This window comes from Gloeophyllum trabeum, assembly GCF_000344685.1.
Source record: "Gloeophyllum trabeum ATCC 11539 unplaced genomic scaffold GLOTRscaffold_00004, whole genome shotgun sequence".
In the NCBI taxonomy this organism is placed as follows: domain Eukaryota; kingdom Fungi; phylum Basidiomycota; class Agaricomycetes; order Gloeophyllales; family Gloeophyllaceae; genus Gloeophyllum; species Gloeophyllum trabeum.
This window is the reverse complement of record NW_006920413.1, coordinates 2,435,394-2,450,430: the sequence shown is the minus strand read 5'-3', so window position 1 is coordinate 2,450,430 and position 15,037 is coordinate 2,435,394. Positions and strand designations below refer to the sequence as shown.

At 51.9% G+C, this 15,037-nt stretch overlaps 5 protein-coding genes across 5 annotated transcripts; 2 read left to right on the top strand and 3 right to left on the bottom strand.

The window, feature by feature from the left end:
• Positions 1 to 224: 224 nt before the first annotated feature.
• On the top strand, positions 225 to 2,514 carry GLOTRDRAFT_74473 (uncharacterized protein; the record flags this gene model as incomplete). The annotated part of the gene is made up of 7 exons (XM_007866453.1): positions 225 to 455; positions 673 to 704; positions 754 to 1,003; positions 1,060 to 1,510; positions 1,560 to 1,779; positions 1,832 to 1,931; positions 1,982 to 2,514. Exons 1-7 carry the CDS (start codon positions 449 to 451, stop codon positions 2,512 to 2,514), a joined length of 1,593 nt encoding a protein of 530 aa, XP_007864644.1. The 5' UTR covers positions 225 to 448.
• A 31-nt stretch (positions 2,515 to 2,545) lies between these two features.
• GLOTRDRAFT_127924 (uncharacterized protein) lies at positions 2,546 to 3,298 on the bottom strand (the record flags this gene model as incomplete). Its single annotated transcript, XM_007866452.1, has 2 exons — positions 2,546 to 3,082; positions 3,137 to 3,298. The coding sequence occupies 2 exons, from the start codon at positions 3,296 to 3,298 to the stop codon at positions 2,546 to 2,548; spliced, it is 699 nt and encodes a 232-aa protein (XP_007864643.1).
• Positions 3,299 to 4,854: 1,556 nt separating this feature from the next.
• Positions 4,855 to 5,695, top strand: GLOTRDRAFT_127923 (uncharacterized protein; the record flags this gene model as incomplete). The annotated part of the gene is made up of 2 exons (XM_007866451.1): positions 4,855 to 4,979; positions 5,035 to 5,695. The coding sequence occupies 2 exons, from the start codon at positions 4,855 to 4,857 to the stop codon at positions 5,693 to 5,695; spliced, it is 786 nt and encodes a 261-aa protein (XP_007864642.1).
• A 1,108-nt stretch (positions 5,696 to 6,803) lies between these two features.
• GLOTRDRAFT_115458 (uncharacterized protein) lies at positions 6,804 to 8,439 on the bottom strand. The gene is made up of 5 exons (XM_007866450.1): positions 8,048 to 8,439; positions 7,689 to 7,986; positions 7,240 to 7,548; positions 7,125 to 7,183; positions 6,804 to 7,068 (listed from the first exon to the last, which is right to left on the bottom strand). Exons 1-5 carry the CDS (start codon positions 8,215 to 8,217, stop codon positions 7,056 to 7,058), a joined length of 849 nt encoding a protein of 282 aa, XP_007864641.1. The 5' UTR covers positions 8,218 to 8,439; the 3' UTR covers positions 6,804 to 7,055.
• A 47-nt stretch (positions 8,440 to 8,486) lies between these two features.
• GLOTRDRAFT_115456 (Ca-transporting ATPase) lies at positions 8,487 to 13,312 on the bottom strand. Its single transcript, XM_007866449.1, has 18 exons — positions 12,989 to 13,312; positions 12,676 to 12,938; positions 12,484 to 12,628; positions 12,288 to 12,422; positions 12,173 to 12,239; positions 11,793 to 12,116; positions 11,581 to 11,738; positions 10,967 to 11,530; positions 10,748 to 10,907; positions 10,577 to 10,694; positions 10,311 to 10,525; positions 10,050 to 10,261; positions 9,719 to 9,999; positions 9,590 to 9,665; positions 9,491 to 9,536; positions 9,289 to 9,439; positions 9,073 to 9,239; positions 8,487 to 9,014 (listed from the first exon to the last, which is right to left on the bottom strand). Exons 1-18 carry the CDS (start codon positions 13,295 to 13,297, stop codon positions 8,728 to 8,730), a joined length of 3,678 nt encoding a protein of 1,225 aa, XP_007864640.1. The 5' UTR covers positions 13,298 to 13,312; the 3' UTR covers positions 8,487 to 8,727.
• Positions 13,313 to 15,037: the final 1,725 nt, after the last annotated feature.

The window sequence follows — 15,037 nt, the reverse complement described above, 5'->3', positions numbered from 1 at the left end:
TTCTGATCATGCTGCTACCGCGCCGCGATGACACGTACGTGTCGGCGCGCATGCTGCCTATCTGGAGAGTGAATGCAAATGGCGGCGAGTTAGGTTGCGAGTCATAGCCGTATGTCGATACGCTGCTTGAGCTTGCACAAATCCGCTAAGTCCGCAAACCGCTCAAGCGTCACACGTTCGCGTTCGCGTCCGTGGCGCTTGTCGCGTCTCGATACCGGCTTACTGTCCCGCCAGCGTGTTCCCCGTAGCTGCAGACGCCAGCGCACGGGCCTCCTGTTGCTTACTTATAATATCTGGTGGCTCTCTGTCAATCTCTCCACAGCCCACATCTTCATTGTCGGACACCCGTAAGGTCCTCTGGGATTCCCTGTACCCTCGACGCGTATCTTGGCTGCACTCGATTCGGGTCCCGTATTCGCGCCTTCGAGCACCCTCGTGCGTCGGAAGGATGCATCGTGAGTGTACATTCTTCTTGCACTTACGAGGATTCCCCGGCGATTCCACGTCTCTGTTGCCCCCAACGTGCATGCGTAGCCTGGGTAATATTGCGGACCCTCGTGTGTTGGCAGGCCGTGCGTGTTGCGGTCGGGGTTGCTTGGAGCGTGGTTTGCGGCCCATGGTGCCTCATTGGTGCTGATGTGACCATCCTGTGCTTATAATCCGATGTTACAGCCATTGCCTACGCGTGTCGGGTTTTCCGAGAGGTGAGCCGTTGAGTGTTGGCCAACCAAGATCTTCATTGACATATCATAGCTCAAAGCACTACTACCTGATGGGAGAATGCCTGAGGCCTCGGGCAGTAGGGTGACTCGCTCAGGGCGAGCGTTTTCACCATGGACTGAGGACAACACCATCAGGCCCAAGCAGGCTCTAAACGTCGACTCTGCAGTATCACGTTGCGAGGCCTATGCTTTTGAACGCGACTTAGAGGAGGGGGCTGCAGCTTATGATGAGGACGACTATGAGCTCAGGGATGAGCTGGTCTGGCCTGATGGCACCAACGGTGAGTAACTCATTGTCTTTGGCATTCAGGCCCACTCTTACGCCCAGTCTGGACAGCTATTCCTACCACCACGAGCATTCGCTCTGCCACGCCTCTCTCCTCTGCCACGCCTCTCTCCTCTGCCACACCGGTTCCTTCCACCGTACCTATTCCTTCGGCTACGCCTCTTCCTTCACAGCCTGGGCCCAACGCCCTTCCTTTTACACCAAAGGAGAAAAAGGCTTTTCAGCGCCGAAAATTCAAAACCGCCAATCGCAGGATTCACTACGAAGAAAAGCAAGCAGCGACAAAAGCCAAGAAACACCACGCCTTGAAACAAAAGTCCATCTCCTTCAAGCGTGCGAGCGATACCCAGCCTGTCCCTACTGTCAAGCCTATAGCCAGTCTTCACCGAGGCAAATCAGGCCACCAAGGTAAAATGTTGAAGGTTGGCGAACCTGAGATGAAGGAGTATAAGCTGGACGACCCAGAGATACAGGAGATGACCTATGTGCCCTGGGATGGGATGTGAGTTACTCCCCTCATGTGGCATGCCAATCACTAATATGTCTTATAGAACTCCAAAGGCCGTTGGAGACCCAACATCTGATGGCGAAATTCTCGTTATGCTGGCAGGGTCTCCTCGAGGCCAAGGGTGGGAAGAAGTTCATAAAGGTGCATTCGACGCTCTGGAAAGAGAAGGGGCCAGGTTCCACTGCCCTGACTCAAAGAAAGTCCATCGTCGGGGTAAATTCCCTGAGGCAATTACGGGGGTGTCTTATGGGGGAGGGAGAAAGGTAAGTGTTTTGCGGTTTCGGGAGACCGATATTCACGTCTGTTGCCACATAGGTTCCTGGTAATGTTGCAATCAATAGTGTCATCAATGCCCTGGTGGTCCGGTCATTGTTGGACAACGTATATATCCAGAGAATTGTGGGATTTGCCAACCGTGAGTCTTCTTCCTGATCGCCTTCATGTTGAGCTGACTCTGTGCTTCAGAGGCCTTTGATCTTTATGCCCCAAAGCTATTTAGATACTACTCCTCCACCATGGACAACATATACGAGGCATACCCCAACCTCCAACGGCTCTTCAAAAAATCTGTGTTCGCCAGCTATGCATTTAATTTTGGCCCTTTGGTGCGCACATTTATCCACACGGATCACCTGAACTATGTATGTGGATGGTGTCCTGTGACGGCTCTTGGATACTACAATCCCAAGACAAGCGGCCATATTATCATATGGCCATTGAAGCTGGTCATCGAGTTTCCTCCAGGGTCCACCATCTTTATTTGCTCCGCCATTCTGGAGCATTCTAATATCGGTGTTCAACCAGGTGAGAAGAGGGCTTCCATGACCATGTTTACCGCAGGTGGATTATTCAGGTGGCACGACTTTGGGTTTCGCTCTGCTAAATCTTTTGCTGGGGAATATGGGAAAAAGGTGGCTGAAGAGGCCAATGCGGCGCGTTGGAAGGAGGGGATTGCATTATTGCCCAGGTTCTCTGACCTCAAGAGTACCGTAAACTAGCACTACTCCATGTTCTTGGATACCTAATGCATTACTCGCTACTCCCACTGTCAGACCCTGATATGCCTGCTGCTTCCTCATAAATGGCCTGAAAATGAGACAAGAGCGTCAATGCCTTCCCCCACACCACTGCCCTGGGCCACCATGTATTGAATGGGAGACCGATGTCTACGTACTTCCTCCCGCTTCTGATGGCCTCTGCCTCAGGGTAACCCCCTTCAGGCCACTCGTCATTTCGTAGACCTAGACCGGTAGGCACAATGTCTGTAGCCAGTAATTCATCCAGTGCTTTGAGGAAGTCAGCAGTCAAGTCGGCCGGGAAAGGGCTGGATGTCTTTGGAACTGGGATAGGGTCATGTCGGACGTGCCGTTCCTGGTCTGCAGCAATGAGGTCCTCCAGAGCTTCGCCTTCATCTTCAGAGTCCGAATGGCCTGCACCAGTCTGGCCAGGATGAAGCCTCTCATGGGTAGAGTCCGCACCGTAATAGCGGTTCAAGACATCGGGATGGACATCTTCATACCCATCATCATAGACTCCATGCTCCAGCTGACCAAGAAACCTCATGTCCTTTGGGAGCAATGTAAGCAAAGAGACGTGGAGAGTGATTATACAGTTACGGACCAGGGGTGTTTGATCGTGACCCTCCCCTGAGATGGGATGATGGTTCCACTCCTCTTGGAACGCCCTGCAGTCATCCCGGATGCTGTCCAAGAAGAGTATGTGGAGCAGCCAGAGGTGGGTAGGATCACTGTGATCAAGTTGGTGAAGCCGCTCAAGTCGCATGAAAAATCCCCGCCATCCCCGAGCAAATTGGGAGCCCACTTCTACCCAGAGCCGCTCAATACGGGTATTGCGGGTAGAACTGGAGTACATTAGTTCACGGGTGCTGGATCTAAAGAGCATGTTCATACCTGCCCCACATGTATGATGCACGATTTGGTCCCCGGTGTTTTATCATCCATACTGCAACTTCTATATTCTCTCCGCCACGATCACCTCGGACCCTGGATGGTAGTCCATACTTTGCAATACCTTGCATAAATAAATCTAGCACTGTGGATGCTCGGTTATTCGTATTGACTTCTATCCCCACAATCTATAACCAGAATTAATGAGATGAGTGCCAAGGATATTTGTTACCTGGGCTTACGGTTCGACAATAGCCATCCACCATACCATGAATGACAAAACCCCATCGTATAAGCTTGTGATAACCATCCATATGCCACAAGTAGTTCGGACGTGGTACCTTATACTCTCGGCGGTCAATTGCAGCATGATTTCGGAGCACTTGGCCAAGGCCGTCAATGCGATGTAAAGAGCTTCGGACACGTCGCTTCTGGACCCGTAGGCCGTGTCGTTTGAGGAAGCCTATGACATAACGAAGGCCAGAGGTTGGGCGATGTTGTTTGTAGAGCTTGATCAGCATGTCTATATCGCCATCGGAGATGTTGGAAAATCTACGGTCTACCCCATGAAGCTTGAGTTGCTTGCTAACTGCATTTCGGTGCATGCCAAGAACACTGGCAAGTTTGCTGATCGTGATTTTGCGGTGGGAGGACATGGCATCATGTAACCAGGCAGGATCTATCTCTTTGCGGGGCCTACCACGACAGCCAGAGTGGACAATGGTGACAGGTACAATGCGGTGTATTTCAGCTTGCTCACTGCTCATAAGGCATGACTTTCTGCTGGTACAAATAATAATAGCAGCAAGATACGAACACACCCTGCGCTGCAAAGGCAGCATCTTCCAACTCCACCACTATCTTAGCCAGTGCGTGAGCACAGCCAGTGGCCCACTGGTCATCAGCCACTTCATGGTGTAGTGCATCCAGGATGGGTATCATTCGTTTGTAGATGCGCTCAGAGTGTAACCGTAGGCGAAGTGGATCACCATCTTCTTGTCGGAGCAGTTGTGAAGCATGGGTGTATGATTCGGATAAGAGCTCGTGAGCTTGGAGGACATTTCCAGACCAGTTATCACCTTCAGGGTGAGGAGGAAGAGCAGGAAAAGAGACAGGGCATGCAGAGTCCATAATGTGGTGGAATGAAAGTTGCAACAAAGATGTCCAAGTGGCCACACTTGAGCGTTTCCATATCGGGTTGGAGCGACAGTCGCTCTCAATTCTCAACTCAATATTGACAGGAGCAGACTCATGCCAGGGGCTCACCATCCACTCTTCTACTATCCAGACGGGTCATTAATTATACAAGTGAGCATTGGATATATATTCAATCTAATGGAAAATTGACGGGAGTTAAAGGTCGGTGAAAACAGTACCCTCTACAACGTCCACTTCAGCCTCCTTGCCGACCGCTCAGAAGTCTTCCGGAACATGGCTTCATTGCCTACTCCAGCGCATGGGGTGCAAGATGGGCAGTCTGATGACCAACCCCTGGTGCTGCCGAGCTGCATCAATGAGAAGGAAGTAGACCACATCTTCCGGTACCTGTTTAAGGGGTGAGTGCTAATAGACGAATCACAAAGCCTGCCAACTCTGCTTACCTGGGTGCAGCTGGTCAAATGAAAACGCTAGCGAGGAGGAACTCATTGCCATCCTCAAGTTGTCACACATGTGGGAGATCACAGATGCGCATAACTATGCCATTCAGATGTTGAACAAGTCTACTGTCTCCAACCCGGCGCTTCGCTTCCACCTGGGCTGCACGTACCAAGTCTATGACTGGATTGAGCCAGCATTTCGCGAGCTGATGTCAATGCCAGTCCACGCGATTACAAGGCCAATGGCTCACCTGATCGGACCCAACGCTTTCTATGCCATAGCCAACACACATGCCCAGATTGCTGAACACCGACTTGTGCTGGCTTTCTATCCCTCACCCTACATTGAAGACGTATCCTGCTTCACCTCAGAACAATGCCGTCAGGCCTGGACTACGCAGTGGTGGCAGGGGCTTGCCAAGCATCTCTTACACCCGGATGCTGGCAGGAATGGCCGCCAGATTCTGGACATGCTGGAGACAGTGCGGATCCCTGGAATGTGTCAGGGTTGCCAGGACTTGAACGTCAGTTGGGTGAAGCAGAGAGAGGCTTTAACCAGAGATGAGGAGATGTTCGAGGAGACTATCGCTGACATTGTAGGGCAGTACGTTGTCAAGAAGAAAGCCGCGGACATCCAGCTGGTCGAGGATGGAGGGCAGGAGAATGTCGCCTAGGGTACTCGCCATCATCGGAGGCAGCGTTCGTGGTAGTAGCTATGAATCCCAGTACCAGTGTATACGCGTGCGATGAGTTCAATATATGCGTGCAAGGTGCAAACTGTGCGCGTGTTTGGTTTATATTTGAGTGCATTGCGTATATTAGTGCATTTTCCTTTTTAGTGCATTTGGACCGTCATATAATGGTTCAGATTCCTTGAGTGTATATACATATATCAAGTACTTCTACCAATACATATTCGCTTCTAACGTACCAAAGCTAGCCGGACTCATAACAGCTTGTGAACCAAGTTTATCATATATATATATATATACTGTCTGCTTTTGCGCCACAGACGCGTCGAGGAGAATAAGCAGACGTGGGAGGAAGTCAGGCTGACTACGGATACATGATGTCAGTGCCGAGCTCTCGGCAGACCTTCTGCGGAAGGTGGTCCTACTCCTTTGTGTTTCCGGGGTCCTTCAATAAGGGCCAGGAAAGTAGTGTTTTGACCCCCTCTTGCGAGGAGCAGACAATTCGTAGATGACCCAACCGCAGGGATCTCGTATTCGCTCTACCACTCGAGGTCTTGAACTGAGAGCACCCAGGTCATTCCTCCACGAAATGGTACGCTACCATCTCGACGCAGATCTGGGATATGGCATACACTCCCCTGACTATAGTAGAGCAAGTAGAAAATATATGCTCACGAGGAGGGTACGCGTGCCCTTACGATTATCATCGTATATGGGATCCCCTCGTCGTAAGGGAAGAAATACTTTCAAAGAGCTAAAGCAATGAGGTCAACACCTAGCCGACAGGTAAGATGATGCAGGGATGCAAGCCGACACAGTCAAATCCAGTAAGAACCCAACATACCAGACCCTTTCCGCTAGACGGAAAGCAAAGCGGACAAACATCACCACCAATCTGCCCTGCGAGGGCAGGCGTGCGATCCCGTTCTGCAGCTGTCTCATAGATACTTAGAGCTTCGACATACTTTTCTCATCTCTATACATGACTACCTCTAGTACGGACGTCCGCCAACACGAATTACACACACGGCACGTACCTGTGATATCTGATACCATCCGCCCAAACCGACGCACCTTTTGGAGTTGATACGGGATCAGGATGCAACACTGCCCTTGATAGACGAAACTGGGAAAACAGCGGGCGAGCTGCCTGAGGATCGGCGTTCCCGGAATCACGGGGGAGAGCCGAGTGCAGTCGCTGTTCGTCCAAGCCGCAATGTAGTATACAATGAGTACGTACAAAAAAGCGTCCACACCCGCAGGCACGAGTCGCTGAAGACCCGATCCGGTGTATGTACCCCGACAAGTTGAGAAAACAATATGAAACAGATTAAAAGCAATTCTAAGCGCGTTGCCTAGACGCGGGTATCAGCCTCAGTACGATGCTATGACGAGAGTCATGAGAACTTACGCCATCCCACCATATCCCATAGAAGCCCCTGCTTCAGCAAGTTTACGTGCCCTGAACGCCTGCAAACCGGATACGTTAGGAATGCGCAATAGGAGATGGGATAGCTAGTACTGACTTTACGATACTTGGTACGCTCGTACGTGACCAACCCAACAACGATGAGAGCAATGACGGATATTCCAGCAAAGACACCAAGACCAATAGGAAGTACGGAAAGCTTTGTTCCGGGGAGGACAAAAGCAGCGGCAGCCGAGGTAGAGGCTGAGGCGGATGCAGCGGCGGCTGCAGAGCTGGGAGCGTTCTCAGCCGCTGCGGTAGGCTGAACGGTAGTTGAGGCAGAAGCAGCCGATGCAGAGCCAGAAGCGGAAGCGGATGCTGATCCCGACCCCGAGGCGGTCGCGGTTGCAGCAACAGAAGAGAGGCCCTATAGGTTATTGATCAATATTTGTTCATTCCTCGGTCAGCGATCGTTCTGAGATCTGAAACCCGGCGTACGGGGCGGCCTGAACCCATGTCGCCCCCTCTAACGAGCCAGAGGGTTGGGTAAGAAGTGGATCAACTCACATTTACAGATGGTCCCGACCCTCCACTCGCCGCAGCACTGCTCGCCGCTTCAGCGCTAGAGGCCGTTGCACTTGTTGCAGCCGCCGTGTCGGTTGTGGTAGCCGATGATGAGGCGCTTGCAGTGGCGGCAGAGGAGACTGTCTCCGTCGCCACTGACGAGCTGCTCCCAGACGAACCGCTTCCTGAGGCACCCGGAGTAACCACGCAGGATTTCACCTCACGGACAAGAGGTTCTCCATTATCACCGGTAATGGGGGTGAGAGTGATTGTACACATCTGGGTGACAGGTCCAGAGGAACTAACGAGAGCCACTGTCGGTGGCCTGCTCTCTCTCTCAAACTGAAGGGATTTGGACTCACGTCTGAATCACATCCGTCGTCGTGAAGGTAGTCTCCTGTGTGAGTCCACCATCCTGCCTTCGTACTAAGGTCTCGTAGCGTGATACACCAGCTGGCAATGCGTATACAGAACCAGAGAACAGCCACAGCAGTTGCAGAAATACAAGGGAAAGCTGGACGCGCCGAATCATGCGGGGCGATCGGTGGGCAACGTTTTGCAAGGAGGGTTTGAATGAAGGAGTGGAGGCCGGCTCCTCTAATGTATGGGCGGCGACGGCACTGACGAAGGCGGCAACCGTGAAGAAATAAAATAAAAGACTGGAAGAGCCCCCAGGGCAAGAGCAGGAAAGGCGAAGGAGAAAGAGAAAGAGGACAATGGAGACGACGGTATACAAAACACCAGCTCACGGGCCCGGCGCGACCTAGATGCTGTGCGACAGGTCTCGTTCACTATTGGAAGTCCGACAACTGATATTTGTATTGCCACCTATCGCCACTACGAATTCCTCTAACAAGCTTGTAGTCCCTCTACAGCGGGATTCTAATGCCTCGTACAACCGGCAAGACCCTTCTCAGCAACCGGCCGACGGTTCAATCACCCGATCACCGTCAAGCCGTGAGGACTGCGGCTGCAACATCCTCGTTGCAATAGCAACAGAGCGAGAGATGCTGGGAAGTCATCCGCAGCCACGCCACATATACTATCGCATGCCACCTTCGACAGCCTTGTATATCTTGCCTTCACGGACACGTCGATGTCCCTTGAAGAATTGCATCACGACGCCAATGGCCTGTGCGACGAACTGCGTCCCCCAGTGTTCGAAGGTCATAGAGAGCGCAACGTTGAGGACCACGGCCAGGAATAGTGTGATCCTTGCGGAGAATGGTAGCGTCATGAGTTCCAAAATTGCAGACAAGAACCTCGGAGGCCGCAGTAACACCAGGATATTGAACAGAGATAGCCCGATGACGGCAGACATTAGCCAGCCTACACGCGTTCAGCACGCTCCCCGAGACTAATCTTACTCTTAATGCAGAACACGCACCATTTGTCCACATAGGTTTCCGGTAAGGTGGCCCTATGCTAAAAACAGCCGCCACTAGGATGTACTGGAAACATGACACCAAGAATAACGCAGAGTTTTCGTAATTGCTGGCTTGTAAATGATTGTCATCACCGCTCTTAGGGCCGCTTTGACGAGGTGGGGTATACCTGGCAATCGCTCAGCCTCCGCGGCATACGCGTATGAAGGGACACTGACCAATCCTGGGAACGGACCCAAAAGAACGCCCAGAATTGTACCGCACTTGTGATGACAATTTGACCGATTATACTTGCTAATACTTTCTTGGACACGAGGCTAGCCGTGGGTCGTTTCGGATGAATACGAGAGTAGGGAAGTGTGCGGCCCACTGCGGCATAAGATGAGCATAAATATAGGATGCATTCGAGTGCGAACATACTCGTGACAGCCACCGGAATGATTATGAATAAATCGATATATAGGAACTGCCCGACAGGTTAGTTTTCCGAACTAGCATATGAGACGCGGATTAACGCACCTGGAAGTCTCCCAGTGATGAAGCAAAGGAATACAATAATGTGATTGTCGTAAATTGGATGAGTGAATATAGTGCCCTGGCGGTCCTCGTCAGCAGCCAAGAGCGATGCATGCAATCATTACCACGCACATATACTTGAAGCAGCTAAAACTGGTGACGAGAGCTGCCCTACCCTCTTTGATGACCTCCAGTACGCAGCTAATGTCCGGAGTACGACTGGTAAAGGGCGCTGCGACAGACGCCTCCGCTTCCGAAAGAGAAAGCCCCACGTCTGCGGCCTTCAACGCAGCACAATCGTTAGCGCCGTCTCCACACATGAGAACCGTGTATCCCAGAATTTGAAGTCGTTCTACGACCTCATTTTTCTCGTCGGGAGACATCCGTGCGAAAATCTGTGTCTTCACCAACATCTACGCACGGGATTAAACCCACGTCCATGACAAGCCATGGGGCCACTCACGCGTTGTAACGTCTCCAGAGGTGCATGGTTGATCATCCACCTGAAGACATCTCCAGTGACCACCAGGGCGCAGTCCTGGTAATCTACTTCCTCCGCGTCGACCAACCGGTGAGCAGGGGGTGTCAAAGGCTTCAGGCTGTAATCGTCAAGTTTCCAAGCTGGCTCATCCATACAAAACCACTCCAGCTTTGCAAAGCGAGTCATGGCATTTCCTAGAATAGTGTGACTTGCCTGGGATTGGGTGTTCCTGGGAGCACTCACCTCTAATGAAAATAGGAGAAAACACATGTGCAGCCTGATTGATGATATTGCATTCCCTGGCCACACTGACAGCTGTCAAAGGATTGTCGCCCGTAATCATCCTGATCGCGAGATGCGCGTTCCTCAGCGCCTGTATTGCCGGGGTCGTCCCAGGTTTCAGCTTATTCTCGAAGATGATCAGTCCCAGAAAGCGAAGTCCAGACTCTGCTTGCTCCCTCCAAGATGGTGAGTCATGAACAGGCGCGGCAACATTGTATATCGATTACCTTTTCATTCTCTGAGCTTTTAGCCACGATAGCCCTTCGATGCTCTTCCCAGCCATGGCAATGACACGATATCCACGCTTCGTGTAGTACGAAAGTAGATCGTCATAATCTTCCGGGACTGTTGACCGTTAGCTCAAAAAGGGTATTAACGAGATAGACATTCAGGCCTACATGAATCCTTGTCGCAGATGTCGATCATCACCTCCGGCGCCCCTTTGACAAACACCTCCATACTATTGCTCTTCAGCCGCTTGACTATCACACTCATCCTTCGTAGGGACGAGACGAATTCAAATGTACGGATGACGCCCAGCTCAAGAAAATGCGCATGCTGATGATGGAGACGTTACGATGAGCTAACATTGGAGATCCCTGGACTAACGGACGGACCTTCGCCGGACCCTTGAGAGCGTCTTCAAGCTTGAACTGGCCGCTTCCTGGAGGTCGAACAACGGTCTGAACCAGGGCAGCAGGCCGAGTCTCCCCACTGGATTTTCCCTTTATTTTCCCAGTGCCGGCAACATGACCCTCCTCCAGTGTCCACTTCGTGAACGTAAACATCTTTACATCCAGGGGATCTCCAATGATCTCCCCGTCGACTACCTTCAGTGAATGGCAGGTCGCTAAGGCATAGAGGAAGTTCGCCTTGGCATCCGACATAGGCAAGTCGTGCACGTCCTCAATGAGTTCTCCAAACCTCTGCGCGCTGCGTTCTAGTCCACGGACACCGAGGATATCGAGCCCATCTTCCGTCAATGTGCCTGTCTTATCGAAACAGCAGACATTGACCTTGCCGCTAATGTTCACGCGACTCGGCGCTATGCAAAAGATGCCCGCTTTCCGCAGTCGACCGATTGCGAAGCTGGTTCCAATTGACAGTGTTGCCGGAAGCGCTGGAGGTACGACCACAGTAATCAAATCAAGAGCGCGCAGGAGTATGGTGTGCCACGGAATCTGACGGCTTTGAATACATGTATGTTCATCAGAGGAAACAAGGTGCTCACTCCAAGCCTGACAAACTGAACCGCACTCGCGCAGAAACCGAGTCCGGCAATGCCGGCGAGTACCATGATGAAGCGGATGGAATCCCTGTAAAACTTGAACCCCATAGGTTTAGGGAATAGCATGGAGCGAACTAATGCTCCCTTTGTCGTATTGAACCCTATCAACCTGTCAGCCGAATGATGAGAGGCATTGACGTCCCTAAGGAGCTTACCAGTCCTGACTACCAAGCCGAGAGCAGCACTACCTACGCTTCCATCCGCGGCCAACGCAGACCTGACGCGGACAACCCTTGTCCCGGCATACAAGAAGCTCTTGGCGCTATCCCCGATGACATCCTGGCTGTCCTGCCATCTCGCCAGATCCTGATCCTTGACTGGTACCTTACTGACAGGGACGCTCTCACCGGTGAGCATACTCTCGTTCACGATAGCGTCGCCCGAGAGGAGAAACATATCCGCCGGAAAGAGAGCAAGCTGCGACTCAACCAGATCAATGATGTCGCCCGGTACAAGGTCCGTGGAGTCCCTTTCTGTCCCTGAATTACCGAGTTAGATGTTTAACACGAACAATTTGTGTACGAGGCATACGCACAGCCGCCATCCACATATACTTTGACCATGCACGAAAACCGTGACATTTCACGCATGCGAGCTATAGTCTAAGGAGTGTTAAGAACCATAACGGGCTAAGACATGGATTATCACACCTTTCTTGTCTCGATCAACGTCGTGGTCACGCTGATAGCTGAGATAAGAGCGATGCAGAACGCGTAGTAGTAATAATCATCCAAGGACCAGAGTACAATGCTTGCTATTTGGAACACGTAGAAAGGATGGATGACCTTCGCAGATGACGCAAGACTATATGAGAGCCGTCCCCACCGGAGTCAAATCAAAACGCACCTCGTCTATCAGGAGAGACGCGGTCGATTTGCCTTCGATATCGATAACGTTGGGACCGAAGAGCATCCACCGCTGATGTCTCGCAGGTTGCTGCAGGCCATTTCGTACGCTCCAGACCCCCTTCCAAGAAGGGTCCCTCCAGTCTCTGAATGCACATTGGTAAGTAGTCAATCCTATGGTGAGGGGACGTACTTCAGCATAGAAAATAAGCCAGAACGGGGATCAAGAGCAAATCTAGCATATCGATAGTCGACAATGACAAGGTTATCTAATACTATATCCGCGGGGTCTTCCCTTGTATTGCCATTCGCGTTTCCGTTAGCCTTCGGTAAAGATGCCATAGATGCCGTCTGCTGGACTCCCGACTCGACCCCAGCAGTCGGGAACGCTGTAGAAATGTAATACGGATAATGAACTCTTCGGATGGGGAATAAAGCAATATCTCTGTAGGCAGTCTTGGGTACCATTGACACCAGTATAACGTCAGTATAACTCCGGGGCGTACCTCAACAACGACAAACCCGTCGTCGATATCCTTGAACGCTTTCTCCTTCGCCACCCAGCGCAGCCAGAAATGTGGGAACCAATGGCCAAGCAGACCCAATATACCGCAAGTCAAGATACAGCCAAGTCGCCAGAGATACTGTCGAGCAGATTGGGTCTCGTAGCCTATGAACCTAACGGTATTGTCCTCGTCCGCGATGTAGATCGTCTGCCTGCTCGGCGGTCCCGGAGGTGGAGGCTCATCGGGTTCCAAGTCCAAGTCCATATCAATCCGAGCTTCGTTCCCGAAGATAGGATCAGCAGAGAGCATTGGCAGGCGGTGCTCACTGCCAGTGGGTGATGCAGGGTATGAACCGTAATCCATGTCGCTGACACTCGGGGACATGCTGCCTCGTCGAGTATCCTCCTCCTCTGTCTCCTCCTCATCTTCTTCGCCTGAAGAATAACCCCACCGTTCTTCTTCTGTTTCAGTGTCGACGGCGTAGTCGGAGCCGCTATCAGCGCGTCTGCTGCGGCACGAGATACCGCCAGATGAAGACCGAGCTGAGAAAGAAGGCCGCCGACTGCTGGGGGATTCTGCCTGAGGAGTTGCAGTCCTCCCGAATATGTGAGCAAGGTTCTCGAAGACGGTAGGCTTCGTCGGCGCTGGGGAAGTCGACTGCCTTCGTCGCCGCCCTCTAGTCCGCACCGTGGATGTATCGGCGACTTCCTCGTCATCTTCCGATAGATACTGATCTTCATCGTTGCCGTCACTGGACTTACCCCTAGACCCTGACCTACTTCCGCGACTTCCTATGCTCGTCCGTCGACTTCGACTCTCCATGCTCATTCGCCGCCCGTCCCCGCTGCTTCTACGCCCTAGAGAATGCGACATCCTGGACACACTGCTTGGATTGACGGTGTGCCCCGGACCATCAAAGACTGATCCTTCGCCATTTTCGCCGTACGGCGTGCTGTACTGTGAATCCCTTCTAGTGCGGCGGCGGTTCGCAAGAGCAGCCTCAATATCTATTGGAGCTGCGCCTTCGGTATAATCGAATGACTGACGGCTCCCAGAAGCCATCAGGGAGGAGATAGACGACCGCGTCGGGGAATCTTACAGCACTTGGCAAACAATACAAGGACAAGGACGTAGATCGCACGAGGGACCAGGCGCGTTGAGCTTGAAATCAGCTTGAAAGTTGATGGTGGCGCGAGCTTTCCCAGGCTGGCCAGGAGGGCCCCTACCAGGTTCTCGGTTTTCTCGCTGAACTTCGTATGATAGTTCGTTGACATCTATGCAGTTTAACCGCTTGTTTTTCTGTCGTTTCCCATGGACCCATGGCTACGTCTATTTGGAAGTGGTCGCTCATAACTAGATTGTCAATGTCCATCCGTTTGAACCATTTTGTTATAGGCGACGGTTGTTCTCTTGAAAGAATCTGCCATTGCACCATCGCTAGTAGACTGTATTCCTTGTAATCATGGATAAGACCTCCTTAGAATCAGTGGCAAAAGACGGAGAAATCTATGGTTGGCATCACGTATGATACAGTAGGAGTAGGAGCTTGAGCAAGGGGCGGACACCGGGAGATGCCGAGACCACATGCAGGGGGAGGGGGGGGACCTCGGAGCCCTTAACTGAGATTTATTATCAGTTAAGCGCCCAGCCATCTGGGGTAAGGGGGCTAACGGGTAGGTATCTGGCACACCATTGGGTACTTTTGAGTAACCTAAATGCCTTTCTGAAGTATCCCAGAGGAAAGCGGTGAGAAAGAATGACCCCTGGTAGCGATCTTCAGAAAAACATATGAATTGTGACCGAAGTAGATGTGACACCCCCCGTGACAAAGTAACCCTAACCCATGCTTGCTATACGATATACCTTCCCTTTATGTACCGTGAGACTGTTCCACGGGGGGAGGGGGGGTCCCCTGGAGACCCTTAACTGAGATTTGTGGCATGTGGTCTAAAATTTTATTTCTGTCCGCCCCTTGAGCTTGAGTACACGGAATTGTGTTATCTTACTGGCGGCGTTACTAGAGCCCCCTTCGTCGTGTAGCGAGTCTGC